The 24,888-nt window shown below is 51.4% G+C and overlaps 1 protein-coding gene across 6 annotated transcripts in view; it reads left to right on the top strand.

The window, feature by feature from the left end:
* The first annotated feature begins 4,757 nt into the window (after positions 1–4,757).
* The window catches only part of UBE2F (ubiquitin conjugating enzyme E2 F (putative)), a 45,796-nt gene continuing 25,665 nt past the window's right edge, over positions 4,758–24,888 (top strand). The window contains exons 1-5 of one of the 6 annotated variants that reach the window (XM_086375760.1): positions 4,758–4,865; positions 9,755–9,888; positions 17,751–17,848; positions 19,185–19,214; positions 23,044–23,109. Coding sequence is in view for 4 of the 6 variants with exons in the window: in XM_086375725.1 (XP_086231851.1) it covers positions 9,771–9,888; positions 19,185–19,214; positions 23,044–23,109 (214 nt within the window). In the remaining 2 variants the exon portion in view is untranslated. Of the gene's footprint in view, positions 4,866–9,754; positions 9,889–17,713; positions 17,849–19,184; positions 19,215–23,043; positions 23,110–24,888 lie in introns of all 6 variants that reach the window. The other 5 variants (XM_086375751.1, XM_086375725.1, XM_086375728.1 and 2 more) reach the window with 5 other exon arrangements.

The following is a 24,888-nucleotide window of genomic DNA, read 5'->3' as shown; positions in this document are numbered from 1 at the left end:
CCTCGCCTCTCCAAATTAGCACACTGCCCTTTACTCTAAAAGCCCCAGTCAATCTTTTCCTAACAATAACAATGTGCCATCTCCACTTTTAACAACAGGAGGCACCAGGACGACCTTGGCTCCTGGACGTTTGTTTCCAGCCTCCCCACTTGGACTCGAAGGCCAGGGCTGTGGTCAGCATCGCTGTCCTTCCTTCCTCCTTCCCCCAGCAGTCTCTCAAGGGAGACTGCAGAGACTCTGACCTCCTGTGTGTGGGCAACCTTGAGTCACAGTTGTATCTCCCCATCCTACAGTGATTTACCAGGACTAGTTCTCCACGGAGCTCATGGTTTCAGAGGACAGGGTCTGCGCTTTAAACATTCTGTCTCCTTCCGGCAGTCAGCACTTGACAGATGCTCACTGTACAGTTCTTTTCCTTTTTAAATTAATTAATTTATACACTTACTGGGTGTGCTAGGTCTTTGTTGCTGTGTGGGGTTTTTTCTCTGTGTGGCCAGCGAGCAGAGACTACGGTGAGGGGCTCCAGCTTCTCATTACGACGGCTTCTCTTCTTGTGGAGCACACGTTCTAGGGCGTGCAGGTTTCAGTGGTGGCACCACGTGGGCTCAGTAGTTGGAGCACATGGACTTAATTGCTCCACAGCACGTGGGATCGTCCTGGACCAGGCATTCAACTTGGGTCCCCTGCATTGGCAGGCAGATTCTCACCCACTGAGGCACTGCTGTGGCTGCTGCTGCTAAGTCGCATCAGTCGTGTCCAACTCTCTGTGACCCCAGAGACCGCAGCCCACCAGGCTCCCCCATCCCTGGGATTCTCCAGGCAAGAACGCTGGAGTGGGTTGCCATTTCCTTCTCCAAGGCATGAAAGTGAAAAGTGAAAGTGAAGTCACTCAGTCGTGTCCGACCCCTCACAACCCCATGGACTGTAACCTACTAGGCTCCTCCGTCCATGGGATTTTCCAGGCAAGAGTACTGGAGTGGGGTGCCATTGCCTTCTCCACTGAGGCACTAGGGAAGCCCATCACACAGTTCTTGACTTACTGAGATAGATTTCAGGAGACCCTGGAGGGACACAGGCCTGTGTGTGTCCAAGCCTGCTCATTAGTGCCCTGGATCTTGCTTCCTAGGAGAATGGGCCTGCTTGGAGGAAACGAAGCGCACCCTGGAATAACCACCAAACAGGTTGGAACAGATACCAGCTGAGGGCCGGGGCGGACCCTTCCACCCACGTCTCCTCAGCATCCAGTGTTAGGGCTGTGTCCCAGTCCACACAAGGGGCTGGGTTGGGAACATCGGTGAGGTCCTGCCCTGGCAAGGGCTTGGAGTCCACAGAACAGGGTGGGCAGAGCAATCCTCCAATGAAGCCAGGAGCCAGGAATGTCTACCCTGATTGGGTGCTGCTGGTATGAGAGAGCTCCGCTCCATCCACAGAGTGTGTGAGAGGGTAGAGAGAGTGAATAGCTAAGGAAAGCAACCCTCTTAGGGCTCCCCTAGCCTTTTCCTGCTCAGGAGGCCCAGCCTTAACCCAACAGGCACCCGGGCCCTTGTCCCAGGTGATATTAACCAGTTTTCAGGATGCCCCAGGCTGAAGAGTGCCCAGAGCCCTGGTTAGCCCAGACCTTGGTGGTACCATGTCACTAGGGAAGTGAGTCCCAGACCGGCCAGGACAGCTTCTGGGGTAGCCTGTACAGTTGTGTCCAGAGTCTGGCATGGCTGAAAAGATAGGGGATATCTCCCCTTCCATGCTTCAGCCAGAAGCCCTGGGCTTAGCTTCTCAGGGTAGGGATGAAGGAGGTGGGAAGAACACCCAATGAATTGTGTCCACCTGCTCATCCCTGGGCACCATGCTATTCTCAGAGGCTTGTTACCAAGTCCAAGCTCATGCTGCCCGCTGCATGACAGGCAATAAATCAAGAGAGGAGTTGCTGGGGCAAGGAATAGCGACTTTATTCAGAAAGCCAGCAGACCAAGAAGATAGTGGACCCAGTATCCCCAAGAACCATCCCACCCAAGTTAGAATTCAGACTTCTTTTATGCTAAAAGTGGAGGGGGGTAAAGTCAAACACTTTGTGGTCCCCATCAGCCTCTGGAGGGGACGTGTTAATTTCTTCCTTCCAGTAGTCATTCACTTGTGAGCCTGGTCAGGATGGTTCCTGTAAGCTCAACAAATGAGTTTTAGGTTAATGCTCATTCCCTGGGAATAGAGGGTTCCCAAGGATGGGCCATTATGTATCATTTAAATTTATAGGCAATATCCCTTTGATGATTAACTTGTAATAGAATACAAAGATTCTTCCCTACTAGAGGCTCACAACTCTACCCCTTCCGCCCTTACATATAGGTGCACGGGCATGTGCACACACAGGCAATTGCACACACATACATGTACACATATACACAGGCATGCCCACATGCACACACATACATGGGCATGAGCACACACTGGCATGCACATACACACACACACGGGAGACTGGAAGGGAAGCGACTGGCCTGGATTGTAAAGATGTATCTGAGGCCAGGCCCCAGCTACACAGAAGCATCTGGTAGGACAAGGCCAGTCCCCAGAGGCCAAGACTCGGAGCCACTAAGAGCTAGAAGCCAGGCTCCCAGTTTCCTCCTCAGATTGATTCCACATGTATATCTTGTCTTCTAAGTCTTTTGTGCTTGAGTTAGTGAAAGTTTGGTTCTGAAGGGATTATGGATGAAAACCAATTGCTTCCCTCGGAAGCAGGAGGGCCAGCGTTGCCCTTCTCTTGGCCGATGGCAGCACCTGCCACCTAAGGGACATGGTGCACAGGTTGAGGGCAGACCCCCAGCTCCACCTTGGCAGGCAGATGACGTCTGTGCCTCGGTTTCCTCATCCAAAAAGCAGAGGTAATAAAACACCTGTTACATTAGCTTGTTGTGAAGATTATAGGAATCAACCAAGTCCCTAAATAAGGCTCAGATGAAGGCATGAGGCAGCCTTATGAAATGGAGTTAGGAATGGCTTCATTTATCTGCACTGGTGAGGTGTGGCCACCACGGGCCTGTGTGTGTTCAGGCCGTCCTGTAGAGTGCTCCTCCGCAAGACATGTACCCAGGCCAGCCCACTGCACCTTCACGTGCTGCCTTGCTTCAAGGCCTTATCTTCTCTCTCCAGGACTCCTGCAACTACCTCGGGTAGTATTTATCTGGTACCTGTTACATGTCAGGACGGGGGAGGAGGGTCAGACGATGGGAAACACAGAAGAGGAGCTGATGGAAACAGGCAGTGGCCCTGACCACCAGGAACAAGGAAGCTCAGAACTTCAGCAGAGACACAGAGGGGCACTTGCACCTCCCCAGCTTTCGGCCCTCTCTGAGAAAGTGATGTCTAAGCTTAAAAAAAAATTAGGGTAAAGAAGGAGGAAACTGTTCCCAAACAGAAGTAACACCATGAATTTTTTTCTTGACTGGTCTTGCTGACCCAGGTTTCCTCTTTGCCTGTCCCCTCTTCCATCAGCTTTCGGAACCAGAAGCCTCTTTTAGAAAGGAAACTTGATGTTGTCACACCACCCTCTAACACCTCTCAATGGGGCTTCTGAAAATAAAATTCTAACTTCTTGGCTGTTTCTTCCCTGTCCACGAGGTGAACCTCTTCTCTCAGATGGCTCACTCCTCCAGGAGCCCTGCACAAACCTGCCACAGTGCCTGTTACCAACCTCACCAGGACGCGAAGGGACAGGAAAATAGTGTGTACTCAAGAAGCTTGAGAGTCCCTTGGACTGCAAGGAGATCCAACCAGTCCATCCTAAAGAAAATCAGTCCTGAATATTCATGGGAAGGACTGATGCTGAAGCTGAAGTTTCAATACTTTGGCCACCTGATGCGAAGAACTGACTCACTGGAAAAGACCCTGATGCTGGAAAAGATTGAGGGCAGGAGGAGAGGGAGACACAACAGAGGATGAGATTGTTGGATGGCATCCCCGACTTGATGGACATGAGTTTGAGCAAACTCAGAGAGTTGGTGATGGACAGGGTGGCCTGGCGTGCTGCAGTCCATGGGGGTCGCAAAGAGTCGGACACGACTGAGCGACTGAATTGAAGAAGCTAGAAATTAGAACAATTTGAAACAGATTTTTTTAAAGTAAGTACTTTACAAAAGAGTAAGCGATGAAAGAAGGAATAAAAAACGTAGGGCAACAGGAAAGGCCCCACCGATTCTACTGCGGGCCCCGCGAGCACCCTGGGGAGTTTGGAGGCTGCAAGTCTGAGACAGCTGCGCCCCGGGTCACTCCCGACCGTGCGGGCTTTGGGCTGCTCCTCTGCATTCTGAGCACGCTAATGGGCGTACAGCGGGCGCCCCATCCACCGAGCAGTCAGCATCAGCCTGGCCGACCCCGCGGACCACGCTGCGTGACGATCCGGAGCCGTAGGCCCAGACCCAGCACAGGATCAAATGAATGGAGGCAGGAACTTAGCTCTGAGTCCCAGGAGCTCTGGCGCGCAGGCTCGGGAAATGACTGGGTGACCCGCCCCCCTGTCGCCACTGGCCAATCAGAGAGGGCCGCAAGATCCGTGCCCGCCCCGCAGCCAATGAGCTAGGCCCCATCGGCCGGCCGCCGAATCCAGCCCCCTTCCTCGGTGCACACTGCTGTTCGTGTGTCAGGCTCCAAATAAAGTTCTTCGGGCTTTTGAATTTTTTTTTTAAAGCGCCCGCTGCAGTCGCAGCCGTAGCCGCCGCCGCCTCTGGCAAGAGCGGTCGAGTCTCCGCCCCGCCACTTCCGGTCCCGCCGCCCGGAGCCGGTGCTGGCTGTGAGGGGTCGCGTCTCGCTGCCGCAGGCCGGCTGGGGCATGGTGTTGGGCGCCGGGCCCGCCTCGCCTGTCTCGGGGTGCCCAGGTGAGTAGAGCGCGGCCCTGCGGCGGGCTGCAGGGGGCCGCGGAAGGGCGGCTTGGCTCCCTCGGCGCCGGTGCACCCGGCGGGCGGGCGGCCGCGGGGCCGCCGCAGGCCGCGCCGCTCCTCTCCTCACGGCCCGGCGCTGTGCGGGGCCGGAGGGCTGGCGGGCGCCGCGGGGCGCGGGCTGGGGAGTGCGGGGCCGGGGCGCTGGCGGCCTCCGGGCTCCACGGACAAGGCCGCCTGAGCCCGGGCTTTGGGGGCACGCCGCGGCCCCCCTCTGTCGCCCGCCGTCTCGGGGGGGAAGCTGCGAGCCGCATTGTCCGCGAAGAAACGCAGCGCCCAGCGGGCTCAAGGTCACCGGTCCAAAGTGGCTGGAGGCGGCGGGACTCAAGACGCGGGCAGCCGGACTCCTGACGTCCGGGGGAATCGGGTTAGGCCGGGGAGTGGGGGGCACCCCTGAGGGTGCGGAGGAGCCGGGCGGCCGCCTCGCCGGAGTGCCTGCGGCTTCCCACTAGGGGAGACTGGGGCCGGTTTGGAGGGTCTTCCCGGGGCAGAGGATGGGGCGAGGACATCTTGGACCCATCCCTAAGGCCGCCGAGTCCCGGCTGCTGTGGAGTCTTGGGTGTGGCCCTCCCCTCCCCGGGTCTCGGTTCCCTCAACTGTCATACTCGGGATCGGGCCCGCCCCTCTGCCCTCCCCCCAGCCCCCGAGTAGGGTCGGGACGGTTTCGGAGTGGCGGGAGAAGGCTTCTTGGAGGAGGTGCAGGAATCTGCGGCATAGTCATCGGTTATCCGAAGGAAGAAGCAGGATGAGGTGGTGAGGGGAGGCAGGGCATCCAGACCGGGGTGTCAGATAGAGCAGAAGCTTCCAGAAATGAGCGAGGTGTCGCTGAGGAACAGGGAGGAGGGCCATCTACCTTGTACGGAAGGTTCCAGGCTGGTAAGGGGATGAGGCAGGGGAAGGGCGCATGTTGGGGAGATGTTCCAAGAATCACCAGCAGGTTAACTGGTACGGGGCTTGAGGACCTCCACCTGGACAAACTACCCCTCAGGTAGTAGGCAGGGCACGGGGAGGCCGGTTTACCGCTCCGGATAAAAGGGTTGGGCTCCAAAGATCATCAGGCAGCCAACCACTGAGCCAGGTGGGCGGGTTCCTTGGGCCTTCTGAAGGAGGAGGATGGCTGTGGACTTTTTTATGTCCTGATCTGGGCCCCTTTTTGACTGTGGAGTTGGTTGACCCCTAGTGACATGCAGTTTCACCTTTTACACTTAGATTGGGACTCTACCAAGGCAGAAGAATTCTGACTAAGGAGTACCCCACCCCAGGAGTTGACTGGCCCCTGTACAGGTGGCCTGGCCTGATTTTGCCGCTGCAGGCCAGAACGCTGAGTAAATACTTCCTGATGATGAGCCTAGTAAACAGCACAGGGGCGTCCCTGGTGGCTCAGTGGTAAAGAAAATGCCTGCAATGCAGGAGACTCAGGTTCGATCCCTGGGTTGGGAGGATCCCCAGGAGAAGGAAATGGCAACCCACTGCAGTATTCTTGCCTTGGGAAGTCCCGTGGACAGAGGAGCCTGACCGGTACAGTCCCTGGGGTTGCTAAAGAGTCAAATACAACTTAGCAACTAAACCACAGTAAGTAGCACATAAAAATCTTTGAACACTTGCAATAAAGTCCCACCCAGAGGAAGAACTTAAATGGGCCAGTTATAACTTAAGGAATTTAGAGGCTGAGTGTGCTATTCAGTGTAATTGATTTGTTACTGAAAATGCCGCCATGGTCAAAGTGTAATTTTTGGTAAAAGGGAAATTTTAGTTTTAAACCAGGTCTTCAAAGAGTAAAGCATATTGACGAAGGAAAATAGAATTCTGAAGCAAACCACAGGTGTTCAGTTAACCTGACAGCTTGAATAATTTATTTTCATTCACATCTCTTTGCACAGAGTTAAATTAACAGCTATGGAACATGCCCAAATTAGACCTTTGGTTTATCCCTAAAGTGGTGTATGAAAATGATGCAGATGATGGAGAAATAGGTATTCATTATATAATTAGATTTCTTAGAATGTTCAGAATATGTTTTGTCTTCTATGGAAAAACAGGACATCACAGTTTTTATATGTTGCTTAATCAGAGCCCAGTGTCTTTTGTTAAGGGTCACAAACTTGTTGAATATCGAAAACCAGGAATCTGACTCTAAATGGAATTGTGTATGGGGCATACTCTGCCCACAGAGAAGAATTTAGTGTGGGGTAGGAGTGTAAGATGATTAAGCAGAGTCCACAGGCTGAGGCGACACAGAAACATCTTGGTGTGAGCCTTTCTTTGTGTCAGTCGGTCTTGCCGGGATGCTCTGAGCAGCCCCTTCAGTGCAGGCCTGCAGGGAGCTGGGTGTGGGCCAGTCGTGTGCCCTGGGACCCACTCTTCCACTGGGCTCTTTATTATGGCTTTCCTAGGGTACTGCCCACCGAACTCTCTTTACACAGGCTGTGCTTTTGTTGTTTGCCATGTTTGTGTTACCAAGGTCAGCTAGAGTGTAAAAACCAAGTGGACTTTGTGATAGATGGAGATCTTGGCGCATCATCAGGCTGCCCTGTCGATACGGCAAGACTGATGTCCTCAAGTCTGGGTGCCTGGCAGTGGGTTTGGTCGGGAGGCAGACACTGCTTTGGGATCCAGATCTGCTTGAGGGATTAATGACAGGCTCCCTGGAGCGGGACTTGGGGGTGGTGGGGGTGAGCAGGACCCCCAGGCTGTAGATGGTGCTGCTGTCCCTGGTAGCTTGTGGGCAAGAGCCCACAGATATTCCTGACGCCACCCCAGCCCTCCCTCATGAGATTGCTTTGTAAGCTGAAGCGATAGTCCCCCACACTGGGTGAAGCTGAGATGTGTGTTAAATGGTTATATCCTCTCTAGTGATGGCTTGGTATCACATTTTGACCAATCTTATTGAGATACAACTGAAGTCCACTATGCTGTACGTGTTTAAAATATGTGATTTGATCAGTCTTGATGTGTGTATATAGCCCTGGAACCATCACCACCTTCAGGATAGAAACATCCCCATCATCTACTCGGGGGAAACCAGTGTTTCTATGGTGACCTCTTCTAGAAGCTTCTAGAAGCTGATCCCAGGCCCCAGCTGTCCCAGAATCCACATCCATGAGAAAGTCGGAGTCAGGGGAAGGGGTCCTTCCCAGAGCTAACGTTCTAGGAGCTCGTGAGTGCTGATGTGTAATAGAACTGTCTCTTGAAGCATTGAGACCAATGGTTCCTAAAGGGATTAGGTGAGTGAGAGGTCCTGTGTAGTTCAGAAGAGCATATTCAATATATTGTTTTCATAATAGAAAATAAAATCTTACAGTCTTTGTGGGGTGGGGAGATACACAGATGATGATGTGAAAAGTGAGGGACTGGATTAAAATGGCTCAAGATATTACTTAAGTGTTAGTTGCTCAGTCATGCCCGACTCTTTGTGACCCCATGGACTGCAGCCTACCAGGCTCCTGTGTCCATGAGATTTTCCAGGCAAGGATCCTGGAGTGAGTTGCCATATCCTTCTCCAAAAGATACCACTTTTGGAGGGAGAGAGTTATTCTTATAGTTTGGCTTTCAGGATCTTGGCCTCAAACTAAAAGTTCTTTCCTTACGTAGGTTTAAATTTTTCATCTGGAAATTCTGGATCATTTTCTCTTGAAAATGATCAGAGTGATATTGCAAGGAAATGATATTAAAACAACAAAGGAAATTATGAAAATACTGAGCTGGTGATCAATTTTTGTCCTCAGTCAAAAGTTCCAGAATTCCTCTCTGACTGGTAAAGCATGCAGGAGGAGTCTGGCGGCCCGTCAGGAATGGCGGTTTGTGTACATAAAGAAGGCGATGCTGGAGGACAGTTCTGTCTGTGAACACTGCTGACACTTAAGTCCTTTCTCCCAAGCAGGTGCATCACCCATGCTTGGTTTTTATCGTCCTTCCCGGTGAGCTGTCGGGGAGGGAACCTGAAACACAAGTGGGCTGGAAGCAGCCGAGTGAAAAGGATCTAGTTTGGGGCATTAGTTATAACTTGATTAAGTTGCTGTTGCCTTCCAGTGTGAGTACAGCACAACATACACAAATGTGAAAATGCTTATTAAGGTTCTAGCCACACCTTTATTAAAGGAGGGAAGAAAGCATTGCGGTGCTCCCTCCTCACCAGGGGCGGAAGCTCCCCTCGGTCTGGTCTGCGATGGGCCAGACACCGGGGCCACACCCTCAGAGGCAGGGTCCCCGCAGCAGGGGAGGGCAGTGAGCAGTGGTGGGCCCGTGTGGGACCTGTCGATGGAGGCTGCCCTAGACATGAGCTCTACATCCCAGGGCCTGCTGCTCAGTGAATATTAAATGCTTGGCTCTCCTTTTAAATTTTTATTCATACTTTAAAAAATTAGATTTAGAGAGGCATAGAGATTACTCCGGAGAAGGCAATGGCAACCCACTCCAGTACTGGAGTACTGGATCGCCTGGGAAATCCCATGGACGGAGGAACCTGGTAGGCTATAGTCCATGGGGTCTCGAAGAGTTGGACATGACTGAGCGACTTCACTTTCATTTTTCACTTTCATGCACTGGAGAAGGAAATGGCAACCCACTTCAGTATTCTTGCCTGGAGAATCCCAGGGACGGGAGCCTGGTGGGCTGCCGTCTATGGAGTCACACAGAGTCGGACACGACTGACGTGACTTAGCAGCAGCAGCAGAGATTACCCAAATTCATTATGGAGGAATGCAGTCTTGTTAATCTATCTTACAGCTACATTTTTCTACAACTTAAATTATGGGAAAAAATTAAAAATCACCTTATATCATTGTCTCAGTGTCTGGAGATGAGTGCTTAGCCTGCCTTTTGCCTTTCAGGAAAAAGGCAGCAGCGATGCTGACGCTGGCAAGCAAGCTGAAGCGGGATGATGGTCTCAAAGGGTCCCGGGCGTCAGCCACAGCCTCTGACTCCACTCGGCGGGTGTCTGTGAGGGACAGGCTGCTTGTTAAAGGTAAGGGCCACCCGGTGAGCTATGTTTATATCCCACAACAAAACGATGTCTGGCACGTGGCTCTTTGGGGTTATGAAGCAGCCTGTTGCTGCTAAATAGAAATACCTGTTTGAAAATATTTTTAAATATAATTCCTCCTCACTTACAACAGAAGGACTTTGCACTGTGCACACACTGTGGGAATGCCGATGGCAGGAAAATGGTATGAGAACTGTGGTGTGTCTTGTATACTCGGGCTGTTCTCTGCAGGGGCCACCAGAGTGCTCATGGAAGGAGTAAGGCGCCAGGGACAGCAGATCCATGACTGGTCTCAGTGCTGTCTTAGGTGTTGGGGGGGGGGGGGAGTTTCTCCTTTCTCCTGGACTCCTCGGCACCAGAGGATCTCATTTGTAGAGGGAGGGTAATTTCTTAGGATCCTTCTCTCTCATTCAAATCACAGCCTTAGGAGAGCCTTATGCAAAATTGATTCTCTTCACAGAATTAATAAAGGTGTCCTAGAGCTGTGTAGTGTTTGGAGAAGGGTTATGTAGTGTAGGGGGTATGTGTGTGTGTGGATGGATATGTGTGTGTGTGTGTGTGTGTGTGAGAAACTTGTGCGGTTAGTGACTGAAGAGAATTGCAACTCTTGAGTGCAAAAGGCAGTTTCTCAGGGTCATGAGACCCACAGAAGAAGAAACGGTTTCTTCTTTGAGGGACCTTATAGCTGGCAGCACGTTTTTACTTTAAGACACACGTTTACATTTTGTAAGTGTAAGGCTTCAGGAAGCACAGAGTGTTAAGGAACTTGTTAGAACCCCTGTTTCATTTTGTATTAGGTGGACACCGTGGGGGTTCCTGGCGTTTGCATGTCCAGGAACAGATCTGATGGGGGAGACCTGGCATGTATGAGTGCCCCGTGATGGGCCTTCTCAGAAACAAAGCACCACTGAGTCTGTGAACAGAGGCGTCGGGTTCGGGGAGATGGGTGGTGCCTTCGTCCCTGCTTTCTCTCTGCCTGAGTCCTGACTGAGCTCTGGCTCTCCCAGCTTGAGGGATGATGGGCTAAAGATGGAGTACGGATCGTTTTTGACATTTGACAGTACTTGCTATGTCCGGGAGTGTGTGGACTGCGTTCAGTTTGTCACAATGCAGGAAGTTTACCCTATGGGAAGTGGGTGGGGCCTGGCTGTAGCCCCGTACTTGGAAGGCCTGGTAAGACTTCCCAGGCTGCTGGCTCTAGGGCTCCATCCACAGAGGAAGCCAGGAGCCAGCCAGACAAGCCAGGGAAGGGATTTGATGCTTGAGGTTATAGTCCTTCAAGATGGAGGGTGTTCTAATGCCAGGGAGTTGATATGAGGAGGGTTGTAGCTGAGCGGTTGCGGGTGGGACACTGGCACAATAGATGGTGCTACCTTCTTTCTACCTCCTCCTCATGGCTGACGGCAGCTGCTGTCCACTGAGCACTTGGGGCCAGGCCCTCTGTTGGGGACTTTGTAGGGCAGTTCTTGTTTGACTTAAGCTAAGCCTTGCCAGGTGAGTGGTTCATTTTACAACTGAAGAACTGAGGCTGAGAGGGGTTTAAAACCTTGCCCAGGTTTCAGCTTTATTGTAGCAAGACAGCTAGACCCACATTTTGGGGTAGGGCAGGCACTTGGGGAGCAGGCCCTGCGAACAGAACCTGAAGGAGCAGAACAGAAGTGCGAGTCCACAGCAAAGAGAGTTCAGGGAGGCACAGAGTCTCCACCACCTCCTCCTGCTCGGGGACTCCCTTGGGAGCCCTCAGGTGACTCCAGGGCCTGACACAGCCCAGGGAGCCCACTGAGGCCCATAGTGCTGGACTCTGCCCCAGGTCCTAGCACAGGAGACGTCTTTGGCTGGGTTGACAGGCTGGGTTGAGAGGCTGGGTTGAGGTCCTTTCGTGTGAGCCTCATCAGGGAGAGGTGTGGAACCTCCTCGCGAGGCCACCGGTTCATTCTCCCAGAAACACTGGGCGTTATTAGGGTTCTGGGCCCCAGAGCACTTGCAGTTGATGGGTGTTTGTGCAGCAGGGCTCAGAGCAACATGGCCCTCGTGTGATCTGCTCTCTCCCTCAGTCTCAGGGGCAGCCAGGCCAGGGGGCGCCAGGCTGACTGAGTGGTGAGTAGTTTGGGCTTCTGATGGGGGGTAGGTGGAGAGGAAGGGTGGGCCTGTCCTGAGAGAGGAAGCTGTGGCAAGAGGTGCCTGATAGAGGATGCTCTGATGGGTGATGATTGCTTGGTCCACACCTGAAGCACTGCTTCTCCTGGTTGGATGTGGCCGCAGCCTTCATTCTGGGGATTTCTGATGGTGGAAGTGAAGTCTGGTGGAGTCCATGGCTCCTGTGGGCCTGGTGAGGCCCTTGGAGGGGTGATAATTGCAAGAATCCCTTCTAGGTGAAACTCCTCTTTTGGGGCTTGGAAAAAAGTAGGTTGGTTGTCTGTGTTCAGCAGGATTGCTGCAGTCAGGACAGTCACTCGGGGCTGTGGCTTTGCCTCTGGCTCATGTGAGGGTGTTATTCATGAGGATCAATAAGTTGTAGAAAAGTGTGTTAATGTGTTTTTGGGACTCAGTAGTATGTGCTGAGTTCCTAGAAGTGGGGAATTTGGCATGCCATGAAGTTATTAAAGGGTGTCCCTGGGACTGATCCCTCTGGAGAGTGGTGGAGCAAGCAGGAGCAGGGGGAGGGAGAGCTCTGACAAAGGCTCCAGGACAGACAAGGGCCTGTCTGTCTGCTCCTGCCCCTCTGCTCCGGGGCAAGCTCAGCCCCTCGGAGCGGACCCTAGTCCAGTGAGACGGTCAGGCCTTCCTGCTCTGTGTCAACCAGTCTGGCCCGAGGCAAGGGCTCTGTGCAGCTTACGTTTCCCCGAAGGACTGAGAGTGGCAGGCCGTCTGCTGTCAGCCCTCATGAGAGGGCATCTGGGCCATGCGCCCCATATCCCAGAGGAAAGACCACAGACACTTCCAGGCAAAAATATTTTTTTAGCCAGTCTGTTGTCGTGCTTGGATGACCTTACACGGTAGGGGATCTGGCTCGGTGCAGATGGCCATGGGGTTAAGATGGGAGGTTGGAGGTTGACAGGGACACTCGTCCCCAGTGGTGAGGGCCAGTGGTGGCTGCACAACGGAAGAATTGTGAGCCTGGTTCGGAAGGTGACAGGTGTGGCCAGCTGTCCCTGGAAGCACCGGGGCCTGCCTTGGAGCAGCTGGCCAGCATGAGGCCTCTGGGCCACACCAGCTTTCCATTTGCACCCCTGGGGTCACCCTCAGGGACGTCCTCCAGGCTGGAACTGGAGAGGTGCTTGCAACAGCAGTCCCTGAGGTAGCGCAGTTGAGTGTTTCTAGGCGAAGACTGTCTGTCCTGAGTCCTGGGGAGCTGGGGATGCTGGCGGGAGAGTGTTGGGTCTGCATTTCCTGTTGGCCTCAGCTCAGGTCTGGGCCTGGCTGGGAGCCGTCCCCTGTGTTCTCAGCCACAGGGTGGGGACGCTGCTTTCTGATGGGCCTTTGTGGCTCCGCTGAGTCCATTAGTTTCTGAGTCTGATGGTGCTCCCCACCTCCCAGAAAAGCCTCTGGGCAGAATGTCTACTTTCTTGTCTTTCTGAAGCTTACTTTTCACATGATGGGAACATGTCAGTATGTCTCCCTGTCCTCTGACTTATTCACTTGACAAAGATTTACCTTAGTGCCCGGTGTGTCCCAGCCTCTTGTTAGTGACCCCTGAAGACCTCTAGGGGCTCCCGGCAGGCTGGTCGGAAGCATTTGCTAACTGTGGAGATTTGGAGTTGAGTTGGCTGAGTTCAGGGCCAGGTCTGGAGTCAGGAACTACAGGGACTGATTCTGCAGCCTTTGTCCCCTCAGCCCCGTGCCCCACGTGGCCGTGGTGTTCTTGTTGCCGTGGCTGTGGCGGCTCTCTGTGCTCCTGGCCTGGTCTGCTGAACCAAGGGGCCTGGCTGCCCACCTGCGTGGGCTTCCCACACCCAAGGTGCGGGCGTCCCCACAGGGGCCACGTGTAGCCTCCCTGGTTGAGCACGTCTGTGCCCACCCGAGCAGTCCAGTGCTGTGGTGGTGTAGGGAGGGCTCTGGTCCAGGGCGCTCCCTGGAAGAATGGGCGAGAGAGAAGCATTTGTTGTTCTCCAGAGCTTTCTTGTCCTTGCCAGCCCTGCCCAGGACTCTGGAGGTGGTCTCGGGGTTGGCTGGCCATGCTGGCAGAGTGTCCAGAGCATTTAGCAGCGTGTGAAGTTGTGGGCTGTGTGTTACAAAATGTGTTAAAAAAAAAAAACTAGGGCAGTGGCCCAGAGAGGAGGAGCCCTACTAACGCGGAGTGAGGTGGTGGCCCACGGCTCCCCTTTAACACTTTCTTACAGGGTTTTAAACACCAGTGAAACCGCCTGGGAATGTGGCAGCCCCCTCAGGCTTGCCAAATAGCCCCATATAGCCCCAGATCTGGGGGAGGCGGGGCCAGTGGGGGTGGGGAGGATCTGTGCAAGAGGAATGAAGGTTCCAGTCAGCTTTGTCTGCTCATGTTGAGAGTGGGTGGTCGCACGGTGTGGGGCTCCACCCCCATCCAGAGCAGTCTCTGCTGCAGACTCCGTGCTGGTTTTCGGGGTTTCATCATTGCTGCCCCAGAGTGTGGCGCGGCCTGACTCCTCTCCTGTGGGCCTGCTTTCTGCACTGTGCTGCTGGAGGGCCCTTAGACTGAGTGGGAGTGGCTCGGTGGGCGCTTGGCCTCAGCTGTAGCAGTGCCATCTCTGGGGGTGGGATGATGCCCTTGGGGCAGGTGTCTGCCCATAAGGGCACTGTTCGTGGATGCTGGCAATGCAGAAGAGGCACTCAAGGCGTAAAGACAGACAGGAAGCTAAGAGATAAAGTCCTAGATTGAGAAACCTAAGAAGTAGGGGTGATTGAGGTAAGAAGAGGTAATCAAGTCTTCTGGGCAGCAGCTGCCAGCTCTGCCTGGGTCAGAGGGCACAGCTGTCCTGCCTGGGTTTCCTAACAGGGCTCGGAACTGGCTCCTGCCCAGAACCATTGGCATCTGTGATTGGGCTTGGTCTTAGTCAGCTCAGGCTACCATGATAGAACACCACAGCCGGGGTTGGGGGCCTGGACACGGGGAAGGCCAAGGCCAAGGCATTGGCAGATTCAGTTCCTAGGGAGGGCTTCCTGGCTTGTAAGCACCTGGGTCTTTTCCCATAAGGGCACTAATCTTATCATGAGGGCCCCACCCCACATGACCTCATTTAACCCTAATACCATCACGTGAGTTTAGGGCTTCACCATATGAACGTGGGCAGGGGACTCAGTTCAGTCCACTACACCTTTGGAACTGCTTGGTCACCAGCTGTGTGAAGAGCCAGGCTCCTCATGTCTCAGGGTGTCCACACTGCAACCACTGCCGCTCTGCTGGAAGTGTGCTTGCTTGTCAAGCGTCTCCCAAGCACTCCGTGTGTGCCGAGCTCAGACCCAGGGGCTGGGGTCCCAGGGCTGGATCGGAATGCACAGCCCCCACCATGGACACTGTGCAGGTCCCAGGGGTGGGCAGTGTGGGAGCGGCTGGAGCACTGTGTTGTGAGCAGCCCACAGCAGGAGGGGGTCCATGCTGTATGGGGGCCATTGTGGTGATGGGTGGCTTTTGTAATCTGACATTTCAGTGCAGTTGTGCTTCAAGTGGGCTCTGTGGTTTGGTCTTTAGTTAGAAAGGAAAAGAGTCTAATTTCTCAGAAGGAAGTTGTGCAGCCACTTAATTGTGCAAGGTGCCAGGTATCTCTCCAAAGGCTGGGCTGGTGACCCAGAGAGGTGTTAGCATCTTTGGAATAGGCAAGACTTCGGCAGTTTAAAAATCTCTAACTTCTTGGTACCTTCCAGGTGGGGGTAGTGAGTGTCCTTCAAGCAGGGCAGGGCTGCCGCTCGGCAAGAGGCCTCTCAGGCGTGTAAAGCAGATCGCTCGTTTCTTTGGTCATAGTCTTTTTGTACGTGGGTTCTGAGTTCATTGGACTTCCCTGCTTGCTCAGTGGTAAGGAATCCACCTGCAATGCAGGAAACTCAGGTTCAGTCCCTGGGTTGGAAAGATCCCCTGGGGAAGGAAATGGCAACTCGCACCAGTATTCTTGCCTGGGAAATTGCATGGAAAGAGGAGCCTGGTGGGTTACAGTCCATGGGGTTGAAAAAGAGTTGGACACAACTTAGAGACTCAGCACTTCCTGAGTTAACTGCTATTGCTGTTAGTGAATCACTGTCTGCCCTCATCTGAAGTGCACAGGTGTCATTTGTGACCCCTCCCTGAGAGGAACGCTGCGTAGTAGTTCATTTATCCTCTGTACTGGGCTGGACCAAAGTGTCCAGCTTCTTTAATGAAACCCTTCTGCCTCTAAGGTCATATTTCTTGCACACACTGGTTCTTGGACTAGAGGCCTTGACTGGTTGTGGTTGTCACTGGACTGGGTCTGGGGGCTGCCCTCCCCGGCCGTCTTCTTCCTTCCCCAAGGGAGTTACACTGAATCGGGAAGGCAGGCGTAACACTCTTCGGAGTTTGATTCTAGACCACGATGTGAAATTATTAAATCCATCTATGAAAATAGCTGTGTGTAGATGTTTTAGCTTGGCAGAACAGTGCTTTCCTACACTTGGAGAGAATAATAAGATTCAAGGGCCTTGGCCCCACCCAGGCTTTTCAGTGTAATTGGTCTGGATGACGGGGCGAAGGGTTGCTCAGCAGGGACTAGATTGTGGGATGGATGCACAGCTCCACATTTCACTAAGAGTTACTGAACTATACACTTGGGGTTGGTCTGTTTACACCACGTGGATTGTACGCCCCCGATGATTGTGCGCAGTCAGGGCGGAGAATCCCTGCCCCGCGTGAGGTGTCCTTGGCCGAGAGCCTCTCGTCCCGCCACCCCATCCCTGTGTGCAGGGTCCGTTCTGTTGCTCGATCAACACGATGCTCTGGTCAGCGCCTCTCTGCCCTCCCGCACCCAGACCTCACCTCTTCCCTGCTCCTTGGTGCCAGCCTGTCTTCTCAACTATTTCCCTTCTGTCATGTGACCCCCTTATACGTCCTCTGGGCACATTTTCTGTTTCACTGGGCTTTTGTAAAACTGAATGACCAGAGCTCTTACGACAGCAGTCAGAATAGGCCTGCCAGAGAAAACTGGGTCCCAGGGGGCAGCGTCGGTCTCTCCAAAGGGTCCTCAAGAAGTGTTGTAAATTCTTGTCAACCAAAAGCTAATAGTATAATAAATATGTAAATAGTATTTGCCTTAAAACCATATAGGTTTCGTTATATGGATGATGTTTATTTAGAAGTGATTAATATGCATAACTCCTTTGGTCAGATGTGCGCTTTGTTGATAAAATGAATGCCCTGTGTGCACCGCTGGAGCAGAGCCAGGCCCTTGACCCCGGCCTGGTCAGAGGGCCCGTGTGAGCTGCGCCAGAGCGTTTCTTTGCCCAGTGCCCTGCTCTGTGGAAGGCCTGGAGCGGGGAGCCTGTCCCTTCTCCAGGGGGTCTTCCTGACCCAGGAATCAGACCGGGGTCTCCTGCATTGCAGGTGGATTTGTTACCAGCTGAGCTCCCAGGGAAGCCCATGGAAGGGCTATAGTGCACCAATCAGAAAGAAAGGTCCTCAGGGTCCTTATAAGGATGGTGCTAGTGAAGGATCAGCATCATTTTGTTTTAAGTGTGTATATTCTAATGCACCACAGCACAGGACTGCCCAGAGGATAGACGCCAGGCTCGCATTTGATCACAGACTGCCCTTTTTTGTTTCTTGACTCCTCCTTCCCCTGCCCCATCTCACTTTCCTGGTTACCTATCCTGAATGCCTGGACCCCAGAGCTAATACGTCCAGTGGGCCAACTGTCTCTACCCAGATTGTCAACTAGCTGAAACCAGAGGCCTGGCTCTTCCCTAAACCCTCGGCCTCAGAATGAGATGGTTGGATGACATCACCGACTCAGTGGACATGAATGTGAGTAAACTCCAGAGATGGTGAAGGACAGGGAAATCTGGCGTGCTGCGGTCCATGGGGTCGTAAAGACTCAGACACAACTGAGCAACTGAACAGGCCTTCCCACGAATGCACTCAACTCTGCAAACATTGGGGCCCTCCCCCCCCCTCACTTGAAGGAGTTACTTGCTCCTTCGTGTTTTGTCGTCTGGTTTCCATCTTTCCACTTACCTCCCTGCTGGTTTGGATGCACTCCACAGGGTCTGACCCACATCCCAGGCTCTCCCTCAGGCCTCATCCCCCTTGTACCACCGGACCAGCATGCCCTCTCTGCTGAATCGCTCCTGCATTTCCGCTGGTGGCTGTCCCTGCTCCTGTCCTCCACTTTCTGCCGGAGGTCTTTCTTCTCACCAGCCTCTCCCTCCGTGGGTCTCATGCTGTCAGGTGGCATGACTGCAGGGGCTCCCAGCCCTGGTCATGAACTCAGACTGCACTCCTTCCGTCCCACCTCTGTCACCCTCCCCCTCAGGGGCCCCCAGCCGTGCCCCCACAGTTGGCCCATCCTTCCATCTGCCTCACTTTCAGGCCTACTGGCTCTCCCTGCCTGTCAGGAGCACCCACCTCACAGGTGCCCTGGCCCCCGCTTTGCCCTTTATAAAGCTGTGCCCTTGAGGCAAAGCTTCAGATATGTCAGGGGCACAGGCGACTTGCCTGGCTTGCCTGCCCGGTTGGTGGGGGCTTTGCAGCTTCATCCTGGCAGAGCGGTGTTGGGCCTGAGCGCCAAGTGTGTGCCTGATGAAGAACCCCAGAGGAGAGCGCTGAGGCTGAGGAGCGTCGCCCCAGGAGGAGGCTCCCTTGGGTGTCAGTGCACCCACAGATGGCGGGGCCAGCACACGGGCCCAGCAGGAGGCAGAGCATTTTCTCTCACTGGAAAAGTTCGAGCGCAAACTGGGCGAGCCCTCGCGGGAAGACGAATCTAGAAAAACTGGAAGAGGCAGAGTTATAAATATAAATCAGATTTTGAGGGCAGTAGTTCCACTACTTGGGGGAACGAGATTTTCAAAACCGCTTTAGTGACTGTTTACCCATAGGTAATTTCTGTTAACTTTGAACGCTTCTCATTTGTACTAAAGTAAATTTCAAGGGCCCTTGACGGCACTTGGTCGGCATCCTGCGAGTCACTGTGTGTATTTGAAAGCAACTTCATGGCTTAAGGTCTAAGCATCAGACCCAAGTGTGGATTTTGGTTAATTCTTTTTTTTTCTCTCAGTGTTTTGGAGGGAATTGTCAATTTAGAGCAGGTGATTTTATGTGGAGTAATTAACTAATATTAACAGTAATCTCTTTGTTTCCACAGAGGTTGCAGAACTTGAAGCTAATTTACCTTGTAAGTACAGCGTCCTCAACCAAACATTAAATGCTATAAAGTAAATTGCATGGAGAAGCTCGTTTTATGTTTTAATAACTCTACATGGCAAAAAGCCTATTTTATGTGTGTATTAGAAATGTGTGTGCAAACAGGTATCAGGGTTTTTCACGGCCCTGAAAAGGAGAAGGTAGCCAACAGCACCCCTCTCCTTACTGCCACAGGAATTCGTTGGTTGGAGCTCGTTCGTCCTGCACACCTTCCGTCCCATGTCCCCTTCCAGTGAAGAGGCACGCGAATCAGTGATGGGCAGTCCTATTTTTGTTAGAGATGGTACCAGCATTTTGTTCCAGAAAGCACTTATTTGTGACTGGTCCTTGTGCCCAAGGTTGGACAGCTGTGCTGCCTTTATGTCTCCAGGTCCCCTCCCCTTGCTTGGTCCTTCCCGCCCGACACATGGGCCTGACTGAGGGCCTCGCTCTTGAGCAGGCTCGCCTGCCCAGCATTCACGCCTGTGATACGTGTCGTCGGTGCCTTCCCAAGCCCTTTATGGTGTGCAAGACCATCCAAGTCTGAATGCTTTGACCACTGTAGTGGTTTTTGGAATTAGAACTTTTTATCATTACACTTGCTTAAGGCTGAGGACATTTACGATTTCAGTGAAATATTTTATACGTGGGTCTCCTAGTCTGGGCAGATGCTCGGGAGAGCTTGTTACGGAGGCCTGTCTCACACAGGGTGAGAAAGGGCCTTCTCCAACCCCACCGAAAATTGGAAAGATCCTTGTGGGGTGCAGGGCTTCAGTGGTTGTGCAACCAGTATGTAAGGGTTAGTACATACTCCTTGAAACATTCTTTTAAATATATAACATTTATATATGAGTATAGTGGGTTGTGCTAAAATATATTTCTTAGTGTTGGTCAAGAATGTCTTAAAAGTGGCTGGATTGCTTGACTTCAAAGTTTTCTTCCAGGCAGAAAAAGAAGGAAATACTTTGGGATTCTGTGAAAAGGTTATCTTTCTACCTACAGAAGTATTTACAAATGGTTTGCTTTAAGTGTGCCAGGAGGACAGGCAGACAACGGCGTGTGGGCAGGGCAGGGAGGCAAGGGCGGTGAATCCTGAAGCGGGGGCGGCTGGGTCACACTGCGCCCACTCTTTGTTTCCCCTCTTCTTTTCAGGTTATGTAATAATCTAGTAAAATCCAATTAAAGAGGAAAAGGATGTGGTCCTTCTGTTCTCAGCCCCCGTCATGTCTTCCCACTGGCCCCCCAGCTTGAACATATATACTCATGCAGACGTTTAATCAAAGACCATAAAAACCCAGAGATTGTCGGTTAGTAACCCATACATAGAGTATAGTTCAGCTTTATCTAAAAGGTTAGTTTGAAAACAATAAAACTATAATTGTCTTTCAAACCAGGATTTTAACTGTATATCTTAGGTTTGAAAAAGGCGTGACCGGTCTTCCCAGGCCGTACAGGTGTGGTGTCAGATTAAACAAACTACATGCTGCATGCTTCTGTCCGTCTTCCTGCCTGCTTTCCCAGTCTTAGTGGATGCAATATAAATCAGTTTATACAGACAGCCAGGCTTTCCACAGGTACATAGCTCATTCTAAAGAGGAAACAAGAAGCCGTGAAAGAGCAGATCTTTCTTGTCTGATTCAATCTTTCTAAAATATTAAGGCAAACAAAATAACTTGCCATAGAGCAATGCTGCTTAGAAATTATTCAGAACTAGTTTGGAACTCTGTACCTGCAAGTTTATAGAGGTTTCTCTGTTTGCAAAAAATAAAAAAACGTTTCTTTCAATTAGATGAAAATATATGAAAGTCTTAGCCTATGTCTACAGACAGAGAAAAGGCTTAATTCTGGAGTTTCAGTAGTTGATGGTTTGCCATCATTCCCTTCTCCATTTAATAAAGCCCCTACACTGAACTAAAACAAAACCTGACTTTAACGTTTCGCTGCTGTTGTAGGAGCTTAGACGTCTCTCTAGCTTTAAAAAGGTTTGGTTCTTTTTAGGAGTTTTACTGTTTTTGTTTTTTTTAACCCATCTTGATGATTTCTTTATTCTTGGTGGGTCAGTCTCTGTTAGAGGAATTGATGTCCATATCTGTCCCTTTATTAAATGAGAATATGAAGCATTAAAGACAAATGGATGGTGCCAACTCTATTAATTAATGAAGCATTTCCCACACCCTTGTCTTATGTTTTTGTTACATATATTTCACTAGAAAAATGGCATTTATCTTTTCAAGTTAAATTAGGAAAAACAAAACCCATTTAAACTACTATGCACTTTTCAAATGTGTGTCTTGGATGAAAACCTTGAATTCTTCAGTCCCTGGTTTCTTTGTTTCAAAAACAAAGAAAATGGCAATGTGATCTCTGAGACCCTGTCCTGCTTTTCTAGACTAAGTCACCTTTCACTCTGCGTTGATTTTTCTGAAGGATTGGTCCAAAAACCGCATACACAGTTCTGCCCTGCTGCATGTCATATCCGGCATGTTCATGGCGTGATGAAATGAGGCGTAAACTAGTTTTATTTTGGGAGCTCAACTCCCTTCTGTTTGATAACCTCACTGAACCTCTCTGGGCCTTTGTGTCATCTTTCACAATCGATGATGTCGGACCAGATGGTCTCTAAGGCTGTGTCCCAGGCTAAAGTAGAATCTTTCTCTTTTGGATAAAAATTCATACCGTGTGAAACTAGGCAGATATTTTCAGAAGGACTTGTAAGAAATTGTCAGTAGATGACTCAAGGAATTTAGCATATTTTCCAGGCTTATAAAATACAATTTTTACCTATATCCCCTTCGTCTTCTGTCTTTATTTAGTCTCTTGGGTATTTGCTCTTCTCGTGTGTCATTTGTTTGAAGGCGGCAGATGTCAGCTGTGGCCACCTTACCTTGTCCGCCCCACCGCAGCAGCGCTCTCCAGGGGTCTCTCCGTGGGATCTCCTAATCCAGACCCTTCTGGGGCGGCTCACGTGGGCCGAGTGTCACCATCTGAGTCAGCTGAGCCTCATTCTACCAGCAAACCAAGTGGAGTTACCGGTTGGGTTGTGAGGATGTTGCTGCTGCTCTGCTAAGTTGCTTCAGTCGTGTCTGACTCTGTGTGACCCCATAGATGGCAGCCCATCAGGCTCCCCCGTCCCTGGGATTCTCCAGGCAAGAACACTGGAGTGGGTTGCCATTTCCTTCTCCAGTGTATGAAAGTGAAAAGTGAAAGTGAAGTCGCTCAGTTGTGTCCGACTCCTAGCGCCCCCAGGGACTGCAGCCTACCAGGCTCCTCTGCCCATGGGATTTTCCAGGCAAGAGTACTGGAGTGGGGTGCCACTGCCTTCTCCTTGTGAGGATGTTAGGGAAAGATAAAAGAATGCCGTGGCCTGGGTGTGTGCTTCCTTAGCTGGCACGGTTCTTTGTAACTTCTGTGTGCTGTGGTGGGTACAGACCAGTGTGTGGCCTGGGCTCTTTTCCTGGTTTTTCTATGTTTAGCTCGCCTTTACCCACATACATTAATCTCCCTGAGGTGTGACTTCGCAAAGTAAAGTAGCACCAGTCTTGATATTAATGGAAAGAGCTCTGTTTTTAGGAACCATTTAAAGGATGAAAGATAACATGGTCAATTTGGAATTAACTAATTAAAACCTGTAAGGAGGAAAACACATGACAAGTATCACTGGTTTGCAATTTGAGCACATTGGCACGATTATTACCAAACAGAGGAAATCTACTGGTTTAGCCTGTCAGCGCCTCAGCAGCGTTAAACTTTCCATGTATTTCGAGGTTCGCCTCAACTTAAGGACTGTCGCTAGCCTTCCTGACGAGCTGTTTCTTTTGCAGGTACGTGTAAAGTGCATTTTCCTGATCCAAACAAGCTTCATTGCTTTCAGCTAACTGTCACCCCAGGTAATATTCTTACGTGTGTAAATGTTCAAGTGATTTTCAGACAGCAAATTCTAAAGATTTTCCAAGTGTATAATCGTTGGTTTGATTTGTCCTCTAACTTTTTGTAAGTTATAACAGCAGTGATCATTCCAGATGCAGAGGAGATGCGTGCCGTGTGGTCAGATAAAGCATCATGAGGTGATGTGAGGCGTGTGGCATGTGCTCCAGGAACTGGTGCAGACTTTAACAGCACGAGGGAATAACCGTGGAGGCTGCTGACGCGGAGTGCAGAGTGAGGGCTCCGAGGCCGTGACTGCGTTCAGATCCTGTTCTGCCCACTTGCAGCAGCGTGGCCATGCCCAAATTGCTCAGTAACCTCTCTCAGCTGCAGCCCACCCAGCTGCAGAGCAGGGATCAAATAGAACCTATCTCCTGGGACACTTGTGAGGATTAAGTAGATAATGTGTGTGAAGCACTTCAGCCCAGGTCTAGCAGAGGAAACAAGCAGATAACCAGCTGTCCTTGTTAGCACTGATAGGTGTCCAAGCTGGCAGATATTTCTCCTTGGTCATACTGAGCAGCTGGAGAGAGGGTGTGGGTCTTTCCTAGTTACGGTGCAGTTGGGGGAGTACAGCTGCCAGCATTGCAGCCCACCAGAGTTCATGTTGACAGGGCATTGTGCTGTGGCGGGCTGGCTGGGGATAGGAGAGAGCAGGGCAGAGAGAATTAAGCGAGGGGAAGGAGTGCTGTGGAGGAGGTAGAGGGCGGTGTTTTACTTGGGAGGTAGAAAGCAAGTGGGAAACTGGGAATCATGAGTCACTAGCTAATTAAACAGTGAAGGAGAATGCAGAGTTTCAGTGGGTGATAATGAGCCCGCAAATAAGCCCTCGAGTTGTCTGCCTACAGGTAGGATGGGAGGTGATGTGTGGCAACAGGAGAAACCCTGCTTTCAAATGTGCTTGAATCTTTAAAACCTCACGTAATCTATGTGCTGCTCCCACAGGCGGCTCTGGAACGCATCCATAAGTTCAGTCTGCTACATCTCCATTTTCTAAGTTGAGCGAGCACCAGGGTAGAGATCCTAGCACCAGGACACTGTCATCAGAGGTGGGCCTGACCTCCAGAGAGGACTTTTACCTGTGAAATCAGGAGGCTCTAACCATCCTTTGGCTGCCTTCACAAAGATGTGGCAGGTTTGCTGTGTTTAGCGAGAGGTCCTGAGCACACTCTGTTTCCTGGCGACCAGAGGGCACCATTATGAGCATCACTGTTACTGCTAAGCACTGCAGGGTATTTTCAGAAATGACTGTAGTGATTAAGATTGGTTCTCTGTCTACTAAGTAGTCTCACTCTTGTGTGTTTGCAGTAAAAATATCTTCTTCTCTCTGCCTTTTTAAGCATTTTCAGTGGCTCTCATGGATTCTGCTATTCTGCCAAAGCTTGGGCTTTGTGGTTCTCAGCTCTTCAGAGACCTTGTTTGCTTTCCCAGGCTTGTTGCTCTCTTACATGTGTCGAGTCCAACCTCTGGATAAGTGTTTCTTTTTTTTTTCTTTTTTTTTCAACTGAATGTTTTTACTGAATGACGTGAACGTTCTCACTAAGGTTCTGTCTCTGACACCATCTTTGATGTTCTTCTTATTCTTGGAACTGTAGCACAACTGTTACAGTTTTTGTGTTCACTGTTCCATCAGGTAAAAAAGTAGCTTGTGTTTCGGTGCCTGTAATTGCTGGTACTTGAGTGTTCGAATCTGTGGACGTGCGCACGTGGAGTTATGTGGTGTGCTCGTGTTTTGTGGTGTC

Source organism: Bos grunniens, chromosome 3, assembly GCF_055505025.1.
Source record: "Bos grunniens cultivar Pamir isolate PY7600 chromosome 3, Bosgru_T2T1.0, whole genome shotgun sequence".
In the NCBI taxonomy this organism is placed as follows: Eukaryota; Metazoa; Chordata; class Mammalia; order Artiodactyla; family Bovidae; genus Bos; species Bos grunniens.
This window is presented reverse-complemented; position numbering and strand designations above follow the sequence as displayed.